General features: G+C 51.0%; 2 protein-coding genes across 4 annotated transcripts; one reads left to right on the forward strand and one right to left on the reverse strand.

Annotated features, from left to right (window-relative positions):
* The first annotated feature begins 11 nt into the window (after positions 1 to 11).
* SCLY (selenocysteine lyase) lies at positions 12 to 7410 on the forward strand. 2 transcript variants are annotated; one of them, XM_075716705.1, is made up of 14 exons: positions 12 to 398; positions 865 to 953; positions 1027 to 1139; positions 1242 to 1342; positions 1502 to 1658; positions 2013 to 2140; positions 2251 to 2415; positions 2778 to 2884; positions 3229 to 3265; positions 3650 to 3733; positions 3900 to 4002; positions 4183 to 4258; positions 4932 to 5123; positions 7382 to 7410. In XM_075716705.1, exons 1-13 carry the CDS (start codon positions 12 to 14, stop codon positions 5089 to 5091), a joined length of 1707 nt encoding a protein of 568 aa, XP_075572820.1. In that variant the 3' UTR covers positions 5092 to 5123; positions 7382 to 7410. The 2 variants fall into 2 exon arrangements, with proteins under 2 accessions (XP_075572820.1, XP_075572819.1); XM_075716704.1 differs by lacking the exon at positions 7382 to 7410 and having other exon boundaries at positions 4932 to 5285.
* On the reverse strand, positions 6219 to 14155 carry SLC35G2 (solute carrier family 35 member G2). Of its 2 annotated transcripts, none has more exons than XM_075716706.1 (2): positions 14142 to 14155; positions 6219 to 8581 (listed from the first exon to the last, which is right to left on the reverse strand). In XM_075716706.1, exon 2 carries the CDS (start codon positions 8557 to 8559, stop codon positions 7324 to 7326), a length of 1236 nt encoding a protein of 411 aa, XP_075572821.1. In that variant the 5' UTR covers positions 8560 to 8581; positions 14142 to 14155; the 3' UTR covers positions 6219 to 7323. The 2 variants fall into 2 exon arrangements, with proteins under 2 accessions (XP_075572821.1, XP_009485098.1); XM_009486823.2 differs by lacking the exon at positions 14142 to 14155 and adding an exon at positions 9787 to 9807.
* Between the last annotated feature and the right edge of the window lie 7979 nt (positions 14156 to 22134).

The raw sequence follows: 22134 nt of genomic DNA on the forward strand, positions 1-22134 counted from the left end.
CTCGCGTTTCGATGGTGCGCGCCGGAAGTGCGCGCCGCCTCGCGCCTGCCCCTTCCGCCCGGCGCGGCGTCACCGGCCGCGGGATTGGTCGCGCGGAGAGGAGGGAGCGGCGCGTGAGAGTGAGTGCGCGGCGGCGGTGCCGTGGCCCCGGCACCCGCCACCCCGCGCACTGGCCGCCCGCCCCCCCCCCCCCCCGCCGCCAGGGGGCGGTGGGGAGGCGGGGTCCCGCGCCGGCCCCGGGCGGAGCCGATTGGCCGCGTCGCGCGCGCCGTCTGCTGGGGGCCAATGGGAGCCCAGCGGGCTCGTGGTCCCCCGGCCAATGGGCGGGCGCAGTGCGGGGCGCCAGGATGACGGGAGCTGATTGGCCGCTGCCCAGGAGTCGGGGATCGGATTGGCAGGCGGGCGGGCATCATGGCGGCGGGGAAGGGAGGAAAGAGGGAGCTGGTTGGCGGGTGCTATTATTGTGGGTCAGGGGAGAGGGAGCTAATTGGTTAGTGTCGTGATGGAGAGAGGGAGGGAGTGAGCTCATTGGTGGACTCAACGGCGGTGGGGCAGGCAGGAGGGGGCTGATTGGTGGTGCCATGGCGGTGGGGCAGGCAGGAGGGGGCTGACTGGTGGTGCCATGGCGGTGGGGCAGGCAGGAGGGGGCTGACTGGTGGTGCCATGGCGGTGGGGCAGGCAGGAGGGGGCTGACTGGTGGTGCCATGGCGGTGGGGCAGGCAGGAGGGGGCTGACTGGTGGTGCCATGGCGGTGGGGCAGGCAGGAGGGGGCTGACTGGTGGTGCCATGGCGGTGGGGCAGGCAGGGGCAGCTGCCTGGGCGCCGCTGTGGGTGCCCACACGTATCTGTGCCCCGTGGTGCCAGGGCAGTGGCGGCAGCAGGACGGTGACGGTGACGGCAGCAATGGGCGCTGGGACAGAGCCGGCAGAGGCACAGCGCAACGCGTCAGAGGGGTGAGACCCTGCCCTGCCCTGTCCCCCCGCCCCTGCCCGCTGGCACCCCTCACCTGCCGCCTGCTCCCCGCAGGAAGGTCTACCTGGACCACAACGCCACCACCCCTCTGGCCCCCGAGGTGGCCCAGGCCATATGGGACGCCATGTGTCAGGCCTGGGGCAACCCCAGCAGCTCCCACCCTGCAGGTAGGGACCCGGGGGAGCTGCCATGTTGGCTCCCTGCTGCGGCCAGGCCGAGCCCCGTGACCATGGGAGCCCATGGCATAGCTGCTGGGTCTCATCCCGCAGGCAGGAAGGCAAAGGAGCTCATCAGCAGCGCTCGGGAGAGCCTGGCGAGGATGGTGGGAGGCCGGCTTGAGGACATCATCTTTACCTCAGGGGGCACGGAGGTAGGAGTGGCCATGATCTCTGTGCGGGGCGGTGACCCCCCTTCCCAGGCACCGCTGCCCACCACCTCCTCTCAAGCAAGCGGCAATGAGGAGGGTGGGGACGAAGGGTGCTGCACTCCCTCTGGGCCTTCATTTTCCCCTCTGCCTTCCCCTCTTCAGGCAAACAACATGGTGATCCATGCCGCCCACAGACACTTCTGTGAAAGCCAGGCCAGGCTGGGGGACAGCTGGGGGACACCGCACATCGTGACATCGAGCGTGGAGCATGACTCTATCCGCCTGCCGCTGGAGCAGCTAGTGAAGGAGAGCCTGGTGGGTGAGTGGCAGAGGGACTGCAGGGGACAGGCTGGGGATGTCTGGCCACAGACTGGGGTTTGCAAGGGGGGCTTTTCTCTGCTGGTGTTTTTGTGGAGAAGGGCAGGGACCTGCTTGCTCCATGATGTTCACCTTTCTTCCCTGAAAGGGCACTGGCTCCCAACATAGTGCCCCCTTTCCCTCAAGCTGGGTGCATTACCCTGTTGGCATCCAAGGCCAGCCCCAAGAGCTGCCGTGCTCTCTGCCTGCGCACCACCTGCCTGCATAGCTCTCCTGCATGCTCAGTGGGGTGCGGGCAGCCCTGGGTGCTGTTGGGCTTCCCAGAAAACCTCAGGGCTTGTTTCTTGGCTTGCAGAAGCCACCTTCGTGGCTGTGTCCCCACAAAGCGGGCAGGCTGAGGTGGATGATGTCCTCGCCGCCATCCGGCCAACCACCTGCCTGGTTTCCATCATGTTGGCCAATAACGAGACTGGGGTCATCATGGTGAGTCTGTGGGCAGCAAGTGGGATGGGGTGGAGACATCCTTGCAAAAAGGTGCTTGATAAGGGGGAGCACACAGTCCCTGGGATGCAGACCATCTTCCCTCCTGCCAGCCTGTTGCGGAGCTGAGCCAGCGCATCCATGCCTTCAATCAGCGGAGAGCGGCAGAGGGGCTGCCCAGGATCCTGGTGCACACAGACGCGGCACAGATGATTGGCAAGGAGCGTGTGGACGTGCAGGAGCTGGGGGTGGACTACCTCACCATCGTGGGACACAAGGTATGGTCCTGTCCATATGTCTCAGCCGCTTTTTGCCCTCTAAGACATCTCTGTTGGGGTGCCAGGGAAACTTTGGATGCCCCCCCCCCCCCGCTTGATACCTCATCAGTGGCCACAGTTTTCCTGCTGGATGGTGCTCTGAAGACAGTCTTCAGCTGGGTGACAAAGGCTCCTGTGAGTCAGAGTGCCCTGTCTGGAAGGGGGAGCAGGAGGAGGCCAAGGGCAGGGGACAGCTCTGCAGCAGCCTGGGGATGCGAGACGGGCAGGGGTCAGCACTGGAGGGCACTTGGATTTGGGCAGGAGTACAGGAAAGGGACACCTAGCAGTGTCCCCAGGGTCACTGCGGCTGTTTCTCCCCACAGTTCTATGGCCCACGGATTGGCGCGCTGTATGTGCGCAGCCCCGGCACCACCACCCCACTGCACCCCATGCTTTTTGGAGGGGGACAGGAGAGGAGTTTCCGGCCAGGGTAAGGTGGCTGGGTGGTGGCCTGGAGAGCTGGGCCTCAGGCTGGTGGCCAAACCATGCATGGCTACTTGGTTCAAGCTGAGCTGGCAGCTGTGTCACCTGCCAGCCCTGGGGTGGGCAGCCCAACGCCGGGAGATGGATCCGTGCGTGGGAACTGCGGGAGCCTGGTGCTCAGGGTTTGCCATGGGAGGAACCGCAGGGTGGAACTGCCCCCGTCCCAACCACCTCAGAGGTGTGTCCAGGACCCCCTGCCAGTGGTGAGGGGTCCCATGTGGGAAATGTCTGTGCCCTGAGGTTGGGTTTCTGGTCTGGAGAAATAACTCACTGCTCTCTCTTCCCTTCCAGCACCGAGAACACCCCAATGATCGTTGGCCTCGGCCAGGTGAGTCAGTGATGGTCATGGGTGAGCAGTTCCCTGGGGGTGCTGCCTGGTGGAGCCAGCATGGAGACAGCCACCTGTGCTCCCTGGTCATTAGAAGTGACAAACTCAGGGTGCAGGAGGGTGGGCGAACTACTACGAAAGGAGATGGGGCTTTCTGGTGCCAGGCAAAGGAGGTGCTTCGGAGCACTTGCTGCAGGCTTTGCAGCCCTGGCAGTGGGCAGTCATGCAGCTCACATGGCACAAGGCACCGAGAGGCTTTTGGGGGATGCAGGGGGCCTGGCAATTGCAGTGGCTGTTCCCGGGCTGGACTCACATGCCAGGGGGTTGTGTGCGGAGGGGAGGTGTTGGGGGGTTGCTGACAGAGTCTGTGTTTTCTCTCCTCAGGCTGCAGAGTTAGTCAGCAAGAACTGGGAGGCCTACAAGGCTCATATGCGGGATGTTCGGGATTACCTGGAAGCCAGGCTGGAGGTGAGCAGACCTGGTTCCTGTTTATCTCTCCCCTTCTTGGGGTCTCAGCCTGCAGAGTGCAGGGCCTGGAGCCAGGGTGGGTATGTCCCTCTGGCCCTGCCACCTCCTCATCAGGACAGAGCTGCTCGCAATCCCAGAGCAGTTCATACCCCTCTGATTTCTCCAGGCCTCCTTTGGGAAGCAGAGGATCCACCTCAACAGCCACTTTACGGGCTCCAAGCGACTCTGCAACACCTCTAACTTCTCCATACTGGGCCCAGGCCTTCAAGGTAGCTCTTACCTCACCACTGCCCTGTGATGGTGCCCACGGAGCCAAGCACCTGCCCCGCACAGCACCCTGCAGCTAGGGAGGCGGGGGTTTGGCCGTGGCTTGGGCAGAGAGATGAGGCAGGCAGCGGCCCTCAGAGAGAGCCTGGGCACTGGGAGATCTGTGCTTGTGTGTGCTGCAGGGAGAAGGGTGCTGTCTCGGTGCAAGACGCTTCTTGCCAGTGTTGGGGCTGCCTGCCACTCTGAGAAAGGGGATCGGTAAGCAGCTGGCTTTGCCAGGCCCAGGGCATCTTCCCAGAGGGGAGTGGGTGGGAGGGAGGGAAATAGGACAGGGAAAGGGACCATGCATGGGTGGCTGTGGGCAGTGTCACCTGGAGCAAAGAGGGTGCAGAGCTTTCCAGAGGGGCTGAAGGGCTGTGAAGGAGGTTATTGCAGGACACACAGGTGGAATGCTTGACTGCTGCTTGGAAGGACTTTGTCTCTCCTGGCTTTGGTGGTCCAGCTGAGCTTGGAAGTACTCTTTGATGCCTGGCACTGCCAGAAGAGAGTCTGCCTTATGTTTGTGTGCGCCTGGCTCACCTGCTCAAGCCCAATTTGGGTCTCTGGCAGGCTCCTTTGGGGGTGTGTGGGGACAGCAGGTGCTTTTGGCCTGGTCTAGCGCAATGCCCTGTAGACATGGCAGAGCTGCCAACCCATGGGGACACAGGAGAGGTTCTTCCTTGGAGGGGAAGAGCCAGCTCCACCATAGGGCAACAAGCCCAGTGGGAGCAGGTGCCTTTGGAAAGTGAGCAGGGTGCTGTGCAGGAGACAGTTTTACCTGGAGTGCATCTGCAGATGTGCTCCCTTTTACAGCTTGGTGAAGCTTTCTGGTGATGCATGTGCTTCCTTGGCCTTCGAGGTAAACCTGCTCACCCCTGTGTCTGTGTTTCAGGCCCTCCTCGATTCTGCTCAGCTGTGGGATCCCCTATGATGTGGCACAGAACGCCTTGCGGCTGAGCGTGGGGCGAGACACCACCCGGGCAGACGTGGACCTGGTTGTGCAGGACCTCGTGCAGGCTGTGGCGCAGCTGGACCAGGACCAAGCCCCATAGACCCCAGGAATTGCCCTCCAGCCATCATCCAGGTTCTCGGGATGGGATTGTGCCCTGCTTAGCCCCTGGGTGCTGGTGGCCTCTGTCAATTTGGGCTCAGGTTTTGGCAGGATTAGTTTTGTTTCTGATCCCCAAGTCAAACTGACCCAGCCTGCAGTTTGCGATTGTGGATCAGACGCTGGGGAAGTGGTGGCAGGAGGAAGTGGGATCACCCATTGTTTTGGCAGCAATGTGCTCTTAGGTCTGCTTAGCCGTGTATCAGCTTGTGCTCACAGGGATCATGGTGGGGCTGGCACGGCTCTGCAGCACGTGTGGCTCAAGCAGAGAAGCTAGCATAGGCACTGGAGGTAGCAGGGAGCTGTGCTGAGGAGGGGGCTTTGCGGCTGGGGCAGCTCATCAAGAGCTTGCTCAGGACTGTCATCCCCACTGCACAGTGCAGGCATTCCAGGAGTCTTGCTGTCAGATGCTCCTCACTTGCCAGCACATACCCAGCTGGCTGCATGCGTGTTGGCACAATGGAGTCTTGAAGTATGACTCCTTCCAGAGTGTAACAGGCGTGGAAGCCATAGGAGATGGAGCCTTTCACCGTGGTTGCTTTCCACAAAGGAAGCTTTCCTGCTATCTTATCACTCAGAGGAGGAAAGACCATCTGCCCCAGAGGGAAACGAGGAGTTGATAGAAGCACAGCAGGATTCTGGGCTGGGAACTGCCCTACCCCTGCCTGGGCCCTAAGCTACCAAAGGGGTTTTTGGCTGAGGTGGTGTTGGGCACGGCTTCCCAGCACTGCATTGCGTTACCTGCTCCCCTTCCTCCTGTCCTTCCTACAGTGGGCAGAGCTCCTGTTGCTGACTCCACGTGCTCCTGAAGTAGAGTTGTCGGGGCAGCTGTAACTGTGCCAGCACCCGAGGAAACGTGTCTTCCCTGTGTAGCCCAGACAATCGCTCTCATCACTGACACAGGAGGACACAAGTGTCACATGGATTAGGAGCCTTGCCAGCTGGGCTGCCTGATGTCGGGAAACCAGGTCTTCCTGGGTATTCATAGGAATAAAAGTGATTGCTGCTGCTGTGGCTTTTTCCCCAAGTAAAATGTGTTTTCCATGGTGTTTTCCATGGGGGAAACTGGACTGGTTTGGGCCATCCGAGCAACGTCTTTTCCCTCAGCAAACGCTCATGTCCCAGAACAGAGGCACAGTCTGCTGGAGCACGGAGGTGTCCACTGGTCGTGGTTGGCATGGAGCCCATAGACACAGATTCTTAGAAGCTGGTCTTTCTCTTTACTAGCCATGTATTAGCACAGCCAGGAATGCTATTTGGAACCATAAAACCCATGGCTTTTTGTAACTCTAATTTCTAACTGAAGTGTTAGGACCCAAGCACACTGGCTTAAAGTCACTGGATGCCTGTCAGGCTGTTCAGTGTTACTGCTGCTGATCACACCTCAATCTCAAATGCAATCTGGTCTTTTTTTTTTTACTCCCTTGCATAATAGTCAAAACATCTTTTAGAAAAAGTCGTTCCATAGAAAGAATATCGCTCTGCTTCAGGGGTAGATCTATCACGGACCTTATAGTTCTTGGGGACCTTTCTTCCACAGCTGTGGCACAACTAGAGATCCAGTTTTTGGGGCTCTCTTTCCCCCACAGGAGGTCTGGGCTTCCTGCATCAATTCAGATAGAAATTTAACCACAGAGCACAAAAAAGCTTTACTGACTTATTCTTTATACAGACACGAAATGCAAGTTTTAACCACAGAGATATTAGCGTTACTTCATTTAGAGTATTACAGCCAAAGCATAAGAAGTGTTACAGAGGATATGAATACTCTGGTTGACCATTTTAATGGTTTTACGGTTCATTTTCCTACTACCACACTGCACAGGAATGAGAGTCACTAGAGAATCCCTCTGTCTCTGTATTGCCTTATCCCGGGAAGGCGAGAAAGAACATGCCTATGACTTGGCCTGCACTTCTGTGGGCCAGCGTGCGCTTCCACTCACACACCCTATGTGCTGGAGACAAGTAGCCTTTTCTCATATGACAAAATGTCAGTGGTTGTACGCTCTAGGAAAAATTCGCCTATCATGGAAGTCTGGAAATACCAACATTGCTACATCAGCTGTGAATTTAAACAGTTGAGAGAGGACCTGGCCCCTAGGCTAGACCATCACAGAGTTGAAATATGTTACTTTCACGTGGTCACATAGCCAGAATTGGACAGCAGAACTGCAGTTCATTTAATGGAAGAATCCACAATCTCCTGATAATCTTGTCTTCCTAAATTCTTCCAGGACAGTTTATAACACGCAAGGACGAAAACACTAACCAAAATAACTGCTCCCCCGACAAGATCATAAGCACCTGGGAAGATCCGCAACACAAGAAGCTGCAGGACCATGGCGATGACTATCTCCAGGTGCTGTACGGTGCTGACCAAAGCGGGGTGGAACTTGCTCAGGGCATAGTAGACCCCCAGGAAGGCTGCTGTGGAGCACAGGCAGATAGCAAGGAGATAGCTCCAGGTTTCTCCGTCCAGTGGGACGATTGGCTCTTGAAGTAAGAACATGGTGGATGCTCCCCACACCGTTCCTGTCCAGCTAAAGGTGAATAGTGCTGTCCACATGCTGATGTTATCTTTGATTGACCTATAGACTATCATGGAGAGAGCAGTGGTTAAACCTGCCATAACAGTCATGGTATAGCCAAAAGCTTCCTTCCAGGTGCTCAGCAAAGAGTTTTCCTCCTTAACAATGTTGGGGATCATGACCAGACAAACACCAAACACACTGCCAACTACAGTAATTATGTCTATGTAAGCCATTCCTTCATCTATGAGTAAAAAAGCTAAAATGGCACTGAACACTGTAGTGGTAGCCCTCCACATAATGGTCCCATTGCTGGGGGGAACTATAGAGAAGGAGGTATAAGCACAGGTAATAGAGATAACATTGCAGACCCCATAGAAGAAGAGCCGCAGTCTGTAGCCTTTGGGGCCAAAGGGAGGTTCATGGTAATAACACACAACAGTAATGGACAGCACCTGTAAGACTGAACGGATGAAAATTAACTCTAGGGATGGCACTCTGGAACGATCAGAAATTAATCTTGTAATTAGAGCCACACATCCGTGAGCCACAGCAGATCCAAAAAGGACTACCCATGTTTTCCTTGACTGCAGTATATTTCCTTCAGGAAATTGCTGGGATTGCCCGATCTCATCAGGTTTTGGCAGTTGAGCTGGCTGAAGCTTGGTGTCTATTGTACCAAAAAAGGTCCTTTCGCTCTTTTTCCCATCATTCAGTAGTCTTTTCTTAGGATTATCCTCCATAAATACTCCAGTATCTTCATTAACATCCTCATATCCCTCTTCTCCTGGCTGGGGATAATGAGAAGTGTATTTCACTGTTACTGTGTTGGGATGAATTTTCACTCGCTTTTTGACTGGGTATTTTGGGGAAGATTTATCCATTTCCTCAGAGAAATGTCCTGGTCTTTAGAAAAAAAAAATGGAGAAGCACTGTTACTTTTATTTAATGAAGAGTGAAAGATTCATTAGTATATAAATGCTGTTAGTGTTTACAAGCTATTTTTATCAACCAAGTCCAAATACTAGTAGATTGTTCTTGGTTTTGCTTTAATTTTCCGGTGAGTTACTGCTAAATACCATTGATAGTCAGGCCATTTGGATCTCCTTAAAAGCCAACCATGGAACTTCATTTTAGTCACTAGTTTTTGAAAATACATATATTCTTATTATGTATAGTACGTATAATGCATTCTAGTATGTTCTTATTCTACTGAGGAAGTTCTCTTGCTAATCTTTTTGGACAGTAAATACCCTGTAATTATGAATTGTACTTATTGTTAATTGCTCACTAATGTTACAAGATTACAGAAGAAGTTTGGCTGGAGGAGATGATCACCTTGTTTCTAAACTGACAGAGAGCAACACAGGGAAGTAGGGAGTATCCCTGAGCAAGTCAGCATAGTTAGCGTATGAATAAATAACACATTTTTGAACAATACTTTGATGGTGTTAAAAATTCCTTCTTTTCACATCCTTTTATTTCCAGTGATTCATTTTGCAACAGATTTGTTCTTCAGATTTGATTGTTTTCTTTTTAATGGGGAAAATTTAGAAGGGCTAATCCAGACTACTAACCAGACCTTCCCATGGCAGACATTTAAAAAACACAGCAACAAAACCACCACCCTTCTGTCTCCTGTTGAAGGTCCGTTTCACACTACACAAGCGGGCGAGCTCTCCCCTCGGTGCCCCCGATTTGTGCACACCACTGTGACACACACAGCAACATGCGTGGCACTGCATGTGTTTCAACAGTGGCATGAGCCTCCCAAAACAAGCAAGCGATCCCTTCACGCGCTCAGCCTTCACCAGCACGAATGCTTCTTAGTCTCCGCTGTCACGGGTGTGTGCAGCCTGCCCACAGGGAGCCCACCTGTGGCCTTAATTCCCTCCAGCTCTCCGCTGAGCATGCCATTGCTGTCCCCAGGCCCAGTGTGACAGCACTGGGTCAGTTTAATTCAGGCATGGGGATGTCATTGGCATCACTTAGTTTCCGCAGCACCCTCCACCATCTGCGCAAAGAGCCTTTCCAAATGAAGTGGCAGTAGGAGAAATGCAACCTTCCCTGCCTTCTATTAGCCCCAGCAAATAAACACATGCAGACCTTACCTGCAACTGAGAGATTTAATCCCAAGCCAGAAGGGGAAAACACCTCTTGGTCATCTACATCTTTGGGTGTCTAAACAGAAACAGTAGATGCTCTCAGATATCAAATAGGAATGGTTACAACCACCTCAGCACAGAACGTAATACCCAAGGGAGGCATGAAGCATTCTGCTTGCTTTTCAAAGTTGAAAATTTGAGAAGCACTAGCATGCCTTTGAGGCCATGCTCCTTGGGAACTGGCAGCCCTGGTGCATCATTATGAAAAAAACACCGTCACAAAACCCAAAAAACTTTACATGGAGAGAAAGCAATCAGTGTCATCTTGCCAAAACCACTCCTCAGCCATCTCTCAGAATTATTGATGGAAGTAATCCAAAGAACAAGTGGTGGTTTTGTGAGTGTAAGAACCTTACAGCTTGATAACAAAATTCACCACCCCATGCCTGGCTGTCCTGCCTCACCAGCACTGTGGAGGAGACCACGCCCAGGAGGACCCATTCTCCGGATCCAGTCATCCATCCCCACAAGCCGAGCCCGGCCCAGCAGGCAGCAGCAGTTTGGCCTCTGTGGTGTCGGCAAGGGATGGGTACGGACAACCCTGCAGTCCTTGTCTGCAGGGAGTACTGAAACACCAGAGCAGGTGGGTCCTGAAGGTGCAAGACCACAGCCAAGTGGACAATTGGGCTGAACAGCACGCCGACGGTTTGTCAGGGAGACCACAGATCAAAAGGCAATGTAAAAGCGTGTGCAATAGCTCTTCACAGAAATACTTTAAAAATATCACAGCCAGGTGCAGCCTTTGCATTTTCTCCATCCATAATCTGTGACAGCCAAGCAATGCCTGTGTCTCCTGGCAAAAATAATTTACGTAAGAATGAGACATTCTTCCTTTTTCCTCACAGGCTGAGTGTTTATTGAACCCCCTGCTACATCCAAGCTAAGCTGTAGCCTATTTCCTGTGGGCAGAGTGAAGCCCTGGTAGGGATCATGATGAATGGGAGTGGGGAGAGGGGCACGCACTGAGTCCCAGCTCTGGAGGGAGGCAGCAGCACCAGTTTGGATGTGCACAAGTACGTGAGGTATCCTGGGGCAGCACCTTACTCTTGCTTTGGCAGACTACACTCCCAGCCCTGAGATACCTCACTGAAGCAGAGATCAGTAGACATTAGTCTGAGGACAAGAAACACCCTTGTCTATGCAGGAGGCCTTGTGCTTGCACTCCTGTTCATGTTTCTGTTGCCAACCCATTTGCAGCAGAGCTCAGCTGAAAAAACAAAGCATACCCAGTACGCCGCTAAATGGCGGAGTACTCCAGAATGTCCATTAATGTACAGTTTAAATACTGCAAGAAACTTGAGAAGAGTGTAAGAGCTGGATATCGGCTGCACTAGTGGGCAGTTCAAACAACCCGTCAAACATTTAAAAACACCCTACCAGAAATCTACCCCGGTCTCACCTGCTACTTGCACTTTTTCTTCGGATAAGTTGTTAATTTCAGATTCTTTTAATATGCAAATGCAAAATGCACTGAATAAGTCCAGGAAGGCAGTGATTTTCACAGGCACAGCTTTTCTTACCTAGCATTTTCATTGTGTTATAAACTCACAGTTCTGCCTTCCTGTCCTCACATCTTAAAAAAATTCTTCTTGATTTAAGGCACAACATGGATTGGGAATAAAATAAGGAGGAGGAAAAGAAGACAAAAGGTGCACAACAGGCATTATCATTACAGTGACAGTGGATCTAGCCTGTATAAACTCAGTCATTTAATGAAGAAACAGATGAGTACATGCTGCAACTATTGGTTCATGAAAACAAAACCAAAATAACTAATTTTTTACCACTAGCATACAATGGTAACTTCCTTGCTTCCTGAGTTTAGATTACATTTTCTTCCAACAAATATAGAAAAGGGTATAGAAAAGAGACAAAATGCAGTTGCAAATATAGTACTGGACCTGTGTAATGTATGCAGAGATCTCTCTGGAGGAAAACAATAGATCATGAGCACGTAGCTCAAAATGGCTGTCCTATACAGACGCCGTATTCCCTCCAGTGTTCTTCAGCACTAAGAATGCTAACAGTTGGAAGGTCTGGAAAGTGGAAGGGTAAACACATGAGAAATGAGAAAGGCAGGAGATGAAAAGTAACAAAGAACAAAAAATAACAGGAGTGCTTAAACCAAAATTTAATTTTCTCTACTAAATATCGAGTATATGACAAATGTTATGCCAACTCTCACACACAGTACACAAATTTAAAATAAACAGAAATCAACACAGCCTATGCAGAAAATGTGCTACTTCTCCTTCTGCTAGTGCCTTTTGTGGAGATCACATGAAGTTTTTATTTTTCTTCATATCTGGAAACATAAAATGGTTTATTTGCATTTTCTATGAAAAACATAATTTGATTTTGTATCAAGTTTAATACAAGGCTGAAGATTAAGCACTATGCAAAATTCTCATGTCATATAACAAAACAAACATTCCCAATCCAGACAACAACCTGGGACACCCATTTAAATTATCAGCTCATGGAAATCACTGGCTGCCAAAGCGTGAACCCTGTTTTCCCACGGGTGAACAAATAATCACAATGGATTCAGTAAATGTCACAAATCATTAATAGACTACAAACCATGATTTCTTTTAAAAGAAGAAAACCTCAAATACTCCCCCCCCCCAATCACTACACATATGCTGATTAGCAAGGTAGAAATAGGTGATTATATGCCACTTGACTACTGGGGAGTGGAAGGCTGAGCTCTCCTTGCTGTGCCTGAAGGAATGAAGGCTTTGAGGTCCGACTGGTGATTCTAACCACCAATTTTCAATGAACTCACAGAAAAATACTCTCATCGTCTGCCAAATCGGTCAAATAGTCACCTGACTGACATGTTATTACAAAAGATTTGCAGACATGGCAACTGCAGTCCTTACTAAGTTGAAAATGAGAAGTCAGCTATCCCCATGCTCTCAAAGGCAGGCCTCACAGGGATGTTCCTTTGCCTCTTCTGTAGCAAATCCCCCGAAACCTGTCCAGGTTAGAATGGTATTACCAGAGGGCTGTAAGCAATCTCTATAGGATAACTATGGACTAACAATTTTCCCTGAATATTATATGTACAAAAGACCCACTCCATCCCTATAAACCCATGTAACTGGATGAACTTGTGCTACCTTCACTAAGCTCTTCGGTGCACAGTGCACCGACTTCTCACAACGCAGGTTTTTCTTTTGATTCCTTATCAGGTGCAGGAAAATTTTCTAAATTCCTGTTTCAGCACCCTCTCCATTAAACCACCTTAACCTTGCTGGAGAGTCTTTGGTGCTTGATAATTAAGGCAACTGCTCATGCCAAGGGATCTACACTCATATGATGTCTGACTAGAGTAATACAACATGAACCAAGGGGGCAGAAAAGGCAACATAAGGTGCACAGCAGGCAATTAAATGTTGGTATCACTGAAACAGCCTACATTTCTGCTATGCTTTTAAACTATTTGATAAGGCACACGCTGGAAAATCAGAGTACCTTTATCTTTTTAGCCAGATGGTCTGACTACATCAGTCAATTTTATTAAAAATATATGTAAAGCAACTCAAGTCTTTATTAAAATGTAATGAATAATAAAAGCTATTTAAGAAAATGAAAGAGCAATTATATGAAAGGAGTTTTTAGTACTTAAGCACAAGAGCAAACATACAAACACCAACAAACCGGTATCCCATGTCTTCAAATTAATCAAGTCACGTCCAACAGCACTGCCTAAGGGAAGAGCCAGTACACTCTTCACAGAATTCAAATATAAACCCTACACTTAAGCCCCATGAATTGTCGGTACATTCCTGACAATATTTTGCTCCCCAAAAAACAACCCGTATTTGTGCTAGCTTGCTAAAGCTGCCACATGTGATTTCAGTGGGATTATATGTGACACCTTTAATTTCCCTTGCTTTCACCAATCTCTTCTCTTGCTGTATAAGGGCTCTAAATGCGTCCGGTTCCATGAAAAAATACTCTTCTCTAATTTCTGCATTCATGTCTGTTGCCTGCTGCAACTACTATCTCTGCAGCAATACTTGCATTAAGTGATTTTGGATGAAGAGCCACTTTGCCTGCAAACCTCCCATTCCAAATCCCTAATCTGAACAAACCCCTTCAGACTGCAATTCCAGCCATGGGGGAAAGAACAGAAAATACATCAACAGTTAAATATAGTCTTCTACAGCATACAAAAATGGCTTGGCTAGATATAAGAAAGGCCTTAAATGGAATGGGCTGAAATAGAGCACAAGAAGGCACATTCAGGTTTACTAGAACAGATTACAGATTAAGATTTATTTAAAGCTTACTGCTTTTGATCTTCTCCCAGCAAACTGCATAAAACCCAAGAAGCCAGCAAGCTGGTGCGTGCGAGGTCTGTGCAGAAGGGCTTACAGGCACAGCTGGGTGAAAAACGGGAGAGGATGGCGCAAGTCGCGACGGCAACTATCACGTTTGCACCACCAAAGCGAGGGTACCTACCAGAGGAAGCAGGGCATCTCGAATGGGAACACAGGGAGCAGGTTCAGTAAGGCTTAAAAAACACTAAGGGTGAGCAGCAGCCCCGCGCAGTGGCCAGGGCAGGTCTGGCGTCTCGGCTGGGAAGGCGGACGAGGGGCGGCTGCTGCTGCTCGGGCTCCTTCCCCGCTAGGCCCTTCCCTCGCCGCCGGCTCTGCAGCCCCCCGGCGAGAGACTCGCCCGCTCCCGCTCCGAAACACTTACCGGTGCCAAAACACCCGCCCGGCGCCGCTGCCTCGGGCCCCCGCGCCCTCAGCGGCCGCTCCCCACCTCTCCCATGCCCGGGAGGCTCCCGGCCCCCCTCAGCCCACGGGCCGCATCGCCGCGACCCCAGCCCAGGCGAGCCGCCGAGGAGAGGCCGCCCCTCCGGCGCCCGGGCGGGCGCGCAGGGCAGGGCAGAGCGCACCGAGCGCTCCGGCACGGCGGCGGCTGCCGGCGGGGAAGGCGCTCCAGCCCGCGCCAGGGCCGCGCCCCCGCCGCCGCACGGAGCCCGGGACCGCCCCCCCCCCCCCGCCCTGCCTGCGCCTCCCGCGTTCTGTCGCGACAGACCACCACCTCAGCGCGTGCCCCCACCCCCAGGCGGTTTCCTGTCACCCTGGCGACGCCCCGCCCCCTCAGGAGCCGCGCTAACGGCCGCCTTCCGCCCCGCGGCCGCGCGCGGGCACTGGCGGCGGGGCGCATGCGCGGCGTTTTCGCGCGAAAGACGTTTGCGGCGCCCGCGTGCCGTGCGCCGGGCGGGGCCGCCCCGACCTGCGGCGCTCCCCGCTCCCCCCCCACCCCCCCCCCCCCCGCGCAGCGGCGGCGGCGGGCGGGCGGGCAGGCAGTGGCGGCGCGCGGGCGCCAGGGGGCGCTGGGGGTCCGGCGCGCGGCGGCGGCTGCGCCATTGGCGGGTCGGAAATGCCGCCAGATGGCGGTTTAGGATTGCGGCTCCGGTGAGCGCGGCCCCCGCCAGCGCCGCCGCCCCGGCCCCGGCCCGCACCCGCCCGGACCCCGCGCGCCAGCCGCTCCGCAGGCTCCCGGGGTGCCGCCCGGCCCGGCGCGGCGCGGCCAGAGGTGAGCGGGGCGCGGGGGAGGGAGGGCGCTGAGGCGCCGATCCAAGATGGAGGCGCGAGGGGCGGGGGCAGCGGGCCGGGGCCGCTCGCTCGCTCGGTCTCCGCGGCGGCCGGGCCGGGAGCGGGCGCTGCCCGTGCGAGGAGAGAGGAGAAGGGGAGGGGAGGGAAGAGGAGGCGGCGCGGGGCGGGGCGGCTCCTGCCGGAGCAACGGGTCCCCCGGGCGCGGCGCTCTTCGCCGCCATCTCATTGTCCCCGCCGGGGCTGCCGGGGGCGCCGGGCCGAGCTCGGCGGCCTCTCCCGCTGCCGGGCCTGCGCTCCGCTCCGGGCAGCGGCGGCGCTCCCGCTGCGCGGCCCAGGGCCGTGGGGGCGGGGGCGGCCCGGGCGGCGGCGGCGGGGGATGCTCGGGCGGAGCGGGGGTGGCGCTTCCGCCGCGCGGGGCACGGTGGCGGCGGCCCCCGGCCGGCCCGGGAGGCGGCGGCGGCGGAGTTGATGCCGTGGCTGCGGGGAGGGAACGTTGCGGGAGCTGGTGGGCTGCCCGGTTCGGTCCGGCTCGACCCGACCCGTCACCTGGGCCGGGCCCAGTCCGGGGGAGGGCGGCGGGAGCGCCCGGGCCGCTCCAGCGCCGCCGGCCTCTGGCTGGCGTCCAGGGGGGACCGGCGGGGTTGAGGGGCACAAACCGCGGGGAGCGGGCGGCTGGAGCCCTGGAGCTGGGCACCCTCGGGCCCGCTGCTGCTGCTGTTGCACGTCCCCAAGTCGTTAGTGCGGTGGCAGCGGGGCGAAGGGGTAGCGGTGGGGCGGGCAGGAGGTGGGCAGCCTGCCCGGCCTGGGGGCGAGAGGCCGCTCCTTGGCTTGTGCAGGGCAGGCAGAGCCGTGCCGTGTAGCGCTGGTGTTTCCCTGAGCTTTGGGGCCGGAGAAGCAGCGTGCTGAGCCCGGGGTGGCCGGTGGGTAGGTTGGACCGTCTGGTGGTACTGGAGCTGGGAACCGTGGCTCCAGGGAGAAGCCAAGTGTAGGCAATGCGCTCTGACCAAGCTGGCGTACTGTGCTGTTGGACAGCAAAAATAACGAGGGTTTTGCTTGGTAGGAAGAATTCTGTGATGGGTGCTGGTGACTGGCCTATGCTGGCAAGTGGTGGGTAGCCACACTGGGCGCTTTGTGTGTTCCTGGGGTGGTGTGGGGAGTGTGAGTGGTTGTTGGGATGAAGTGTGACTTGGGAGGAAGAAGGCAGTAGTAGTATCCATAGAGCAACTTAAAGGGACGTGACTGCCAATATCAGTGTCAAAAAACTTAGTTTCTGGGAAGACAATATGCGTTTAATTAAACCAAATTGATCTGCTTTATAAGTATTGATGATTTCAGTTGTGTTCTACGCAATTTTTTGGTACTTGTAGCTCTGTAGGGTTAGTCTAGTAATAGCATTTATTAAGTTACTGAGGAACGAAAAGCCTTCTCCGGATCACACCACTAATGCAACTCATCTTAAATTGTGTCATGTGTTTGGTATGACGGATGACATTAATGTCTGGATTCAGACATCTTAAGACTTGCTTAACTTTTCCATGTTATTGCACTAGCGATAGGGGTGGTATTGGGAGAAGGATTAGTCTGAATTTTCTGGATCCAAAGCAGTTTTGCCATATCTAGTGAGGTTTTTTGTTCATCTGTAGATAGCAAGTACATTCGATGAGTGTTTCTATGGTATAATCCATCAGTCCATGAAGAAATCACTGGATCACGAGGCAGCATATACCTTGTCTGTTGAAAGGTGTCCTGATCATGGGAAGAAGTACTCACTTTGTGGAACTAGAGGCCAGTTTATTCTTTTTTTCTTTCTGACTCAACTGTGACAAATTTTTGGTGGATAGACTGAGAAAGCATACTTAGTGGGTGCAGAGGTTTTTGAAATGGCAAGCCAGCCCGTGATGCAGCAGGATTTCCTGGTGAGCAGGAGCGGAGGGGCTAACTCCAGGGTTATGATTAATCTGATAGGATGTAATTTTTACTGGCTGTTCAACACAGAGTGTTCAGTTGAAATTCTTGGTTGCTATGGCTGATGGACACGCTTGTGGATTTACCGCAGTTGGAGGGGGTAGTGGAAAATGGTACTTTTCTGAAGCTGAATGAACAGTTAGTGCCAGCTGTGGAGGTTCAAAGTACCTCTTCGACAAACCCCATGTTTAAGGACTGGAGCACGTGGCAGTTGGCAGCTCATGGTCTCTGGTGATTCCTAACATTTTACAAATGTGAAGTTGATAAATTCACTATGAGAGACAGCATTTATGGCCAGATGTCCACACACAATATGCTGTGGGCAGAAGTTGTGAGGGCAGCTGAAACCCTGATATTAGAGCTTTGTGACTGGGGTCTCCAAGCTTTTCAGCTACTGTCTCTGTCCATAGCCTACCCTTTTATGTGACATCTACTGAAACTGCAGAGTACCTTTTGATAGTTAAGAAGGTTTACGAACATTGAATATTTGGATGCATTGACAAAATGTTTTACTCGGGATGTTCAGAAACTCAACAAGTGAATATTTTTGATTTGAAAGAACCCTTTCCTAAAGAAGAATATGTACCTCAAGTTTGCTCTGGTGACTTTGGATTCTCCCCTTTCTTTCTCTTTGTTGCAAATATTTGCCCTGATACAAGGTGGCTAAACGTTGGCATTTTAAATATCATTTTGGTAGGTGAGTGAACCTGTAGAAGTATAAGGATGCAGTGGGAGAGAAATGCTTGATTGTGATGACTTTCTAAGTAAAGTAATTTATTGTGATAAGAACATGTCTTTATTGTAACATTTGTAAATTGTTTTCTGGTAAAATGCACAAAAGAGTTGAACATCCTGCTGAAAATTTGAAAGTGCTAGTTCTGTAGTTAACATGACATACTGAAAGCAGTAAACTTGTCTTCTCATCCAGTTAATTTGTGTGGGAATGGTAGAGAGTAAATTTGGATGCAGTGCTATTGAATGGGTGGTTGACCTCTGAAAGATCTGTCTCTCCCCATTCTGCACCTTGAAGTGCCCAAGTGTTTGGGTGAGACTCTGGCTTCTGATGCTTGGAGTCAAAATCAGAAGGTGATACTAAAGTCTGGTGCCAAGATAAGGATGCACCTTATCTATATCTGATGTACTGGCTTCGGGATTTGAAATGTCAACCAAGATCTGTAAGATACTTCATGCTTTTTTAAAGTTTTGGCATTTTACTTGTGGTCACTCAAATTTACCATGTGGAGCTCTGAAACTCTCCCATTGCAAGTTACCATCTCCTTTTGTGTGCAGCGCCACTGTGTTCGCTCATTTGGCTAAAAATAGAAGGAAGTAGAGTTGGTTTTCTTTCTTGGAAGAGAAGGAGAAATCCTACAAAGTTTCAGTTTCACCCGCAGATAACTGTTTTGTCGTTTCCTTCCAGGACATCTAGAGAGATGCTTTATTCTTAGCAACATTTTGCTTTTCCAAACTGATTTCGCTTTGTTGGTTTGGGTGTTGAGTATGTGATCAGAATACAAAGACACATGTCTTTGTTCCTCTAGAAAATAAGGGGTTGAGAGAACATTATTATGACCCTCTGTTGCAACTTTTCAGTCTGAAAATAGGCTTCCAAAAACAAGTGTTGTTTTGGGAAGGTCCACAGTATTTTTTTTTAAGGTAGACGCCACCTTCAGCTGACTGAAAGAGCTGAAGAGAAGGAGCTGCAGAGGGAATCTTCTCCCTAGTTCTGATTTTGTAGCTACTTGCTAATTTCTGATGTGTCCTGTTGAAGGTCTGAACGTAGGCAATGATTTCACCACTTGACAATTTGTGTGTATCATTCGTGAGAGAATATCCAGTAACTCAGGTCATTTTGCCAATGTTAGAAGGAACTATGCTTCTGGTTTTGATTGTTTTGCAATGTTTCCTCATTTGCATCTCTGCAGGCATATTAGTATTTCAGAAAATGCCTTTTAATAATAACAGTATGCTTGAGATAGCAGGATGCCTTGGACAATAGATTCCTCAGAGTATCTTTACTGATCCCCAACTGTGTTGACAGATTGTTCAGCTCGGGGAAAAAAATATTTCTTTGTAGAGTTACATAGGAATAGACCTGTGTGTCAGAAATGTTGCTAAATGTCGAATATTTTTCTACAATAAAATAATAAAAATCAAAACAATTCATCTTGGATGTATTTTTTTATATACCAGAGGATAGCATGTGGTGGTGGTTTTTGAAACAAAGCTCGAATGACAAGCTGAGAATCTATTTGCTCTGCCCCACATGAGGGTTTCTCTCCCCTTTTTAGGGTTAGAATCCCGAAGGACCAGGAAGATACCAATGTGTTAGTGTTTATAAGTGGAAAATAAAACTTCACTTGCAAATGGGTAATGAATTCCATCTTAAGTGAGTGATAAATATGCCAGTTTTGCATTGTTACTTTCTTGGATCCGTTCACTAGGACCACAAGAACTTGTTCTTGCCAGTGGAATTGCACAAGATGGTTGAGCTAATCTGCCAGCCTGCCACAGCTGAGAGAGGAATCTCTTTCTCCACAGCTGCACAGTTCTTCCCTTTCCTTTGTGCTAGTGCTGCTGCTGGCTTCCCCTTTTCTTGAGCTAGTTGAATTCCCTGCCTGGCAAAACCCATCAGCTTGGGAGGGGTGTTTTACTGCCAGGTGAATGAATTGAATCAGGCCATCAGAGTAAGATGATGCTAGAGGTGATGGAAGGTCAGTGGCAAGAATGTTTTTGGGGAAAATGGTTCTGGACCTGGAGACCCTTCCTTCTTCAGGTGGGAGATTGAGTGACTTAGCTGTGTGTGCTCACCCTGAGTGGCAATGTTCAGCTTGGAGCCCATCCCTGTGTGTGTAAGGTTGGGATTCCTGTAGGTAACTCTCTTACCTTTACTGAATTCCCTCTGCCAGCTTTGCTGTCTGTAGCCTGTGTTTGTTCTTCCATTCTTTGCGGCTGGTCCTTTCTGCCTTACCATGAATAACTTGGTGTCATCAGCAAATTGTCAGCATTCACCTCCTTTTCCAGATGTAAGAATGTCTTGAGCAATTTGGGCTCTAGCTCATATTCCTGTGGGACTTCACTGGTGGCCTTACTCTATTGTCAGAAATGACCATTTGTTTTTCTCTCTGTTTCCTCTCTTTTAACCAGATAACCTATCCATGCAAGGCTTTTTATTGCCATGGCAGCTTAATTTCTTTAAGAGCCTTTTGTGAAGAATCTTGTTAAATGTCTCCTGGAAATTAAAGCAGGCTTTATCAAGTAGAGTCCATTGGTGTGTGGGTAATGGACATCTAGAGAACTCCTATAGGTTTGTGGAACTTGACTTTCCTGTACAAAAGTGGGGTTGATTTCCGCATCTAAATGCTGTCATCTATTTAGCTGTCTACAGATCTATCTTCAGCAATAGTTTTTACTAAGTTAGGCTCACTAGACTGTAGCATCACAAAGTGTTAGGTGAGAGGGTAAACACAATTACAAATTGTGCTCAAGAGTAAGCGCTGCTTCAAGCAGTAGAATTTTTTGAAGGCTGGTTTTTTTTTTTGATTCACTCTTATGTGGCTTCTTTGGTGTCTAATAGTTTTGTTTCTCCTGTAGCCATACTTTAATAGGACACTGCTCGGGGGAGAGGAATTAAGAATCTCTCTTCTAAGAAATGAATATTTTTAAAAATGTAGAGGAACTTAATGTATTTTGGGATCTCCATTTTCCTGAGTTCAGTGGAAATTGGACCAGGGACTGACAATTATTGGTAGTGGGAACTGGAGAAAAAGACAGAGAGAGAAGGATAACCACACAAAATACAGCCATGTAGGCCTGTTTCTGTTGGATACTGAGCTTCAAAAAAGCCAAACAAAACAACATGGTTGCAGTGATACTGTAAAACAAACAGTACAGGGAGTGCAAGTCACTACTATAGAGATCATCCTTGCTTACAGAGCTGAAGTTTAAGGGTATGCCTTCCTTTGACTACTTCCAAACTGCGCTCAGCAGTCTGTAACATTGTGCTCTGCCATACATAATGCTCTGAGAATGAAAGTGTGAGTGAAGATAGAGAATTAAAATGGTAAGGATAGCTACCAAGCCTTTTGAACAACTTCTCTGAAAGACTGCGACATTTTGTATACTCTGCCCTTTTAGTTACAGATCATGGTTGGTTTATTCTTCATCTCCTTTCTATTTCAGAGTTCCAGTGTTTTTCTTCAGCTCTTTGAGGCTTTTTCTATTTCAGCACTAGCTGATTGTTCTACTTGCATTTACATAAATCAAATAAAATTCCCCCATAATGTGTCCTTTCTCATCCCTCTAAAAAGGGTTGGTATAGTGGGTCAGAAGAAATGGCATAATGTCTGTGGGTTTGTGCATCTCTCTTGCCTTCTCCAGTCACATGGGTGATTTTTTCTCTTTAATATGTATTGTTTCTGTAGGCTCCATTTGGAACAGTTTTCTCTGCCAAAGTGATAAAATGGAGCTGAAATTTAATTAATATTTCAAAATGTTTTAGGGATATTTTGGATACTAATTATTATGCTATTGTACAAGACACTGGATGCATTCAGAACCTGAAGAGGAAGAGACGTGGAATATTGTACTATTTAATTAAAAATGGCCAATCTGAATTATGGCAGCGCTGTCCATTTGCTGAGGTGGAAGAGAGGACAACGGTAGGTTGGATGGCAGCAAGAACTTGTGGTTGGGTCCTATGAAATATCCCCAAAGTTGCAGTGTAACAAGTGGAACCATGAGAGTG

This window comes from Pelecanus crispus, chromosome 9, assembly GCF_030463565.1.
Source record: "Pelecanus crispus isolate bPelCri1 chromosome 9, bPelCri1.pri, whole genome shotgun sequence".
NCBI classification, from domain to species: domain Eukaryota; kingdom Metazoa; phylum Chordata; class Aves; order Pelecaniformes; family Pelecanidae; genus Pelecanus; species Pelecanus crispus.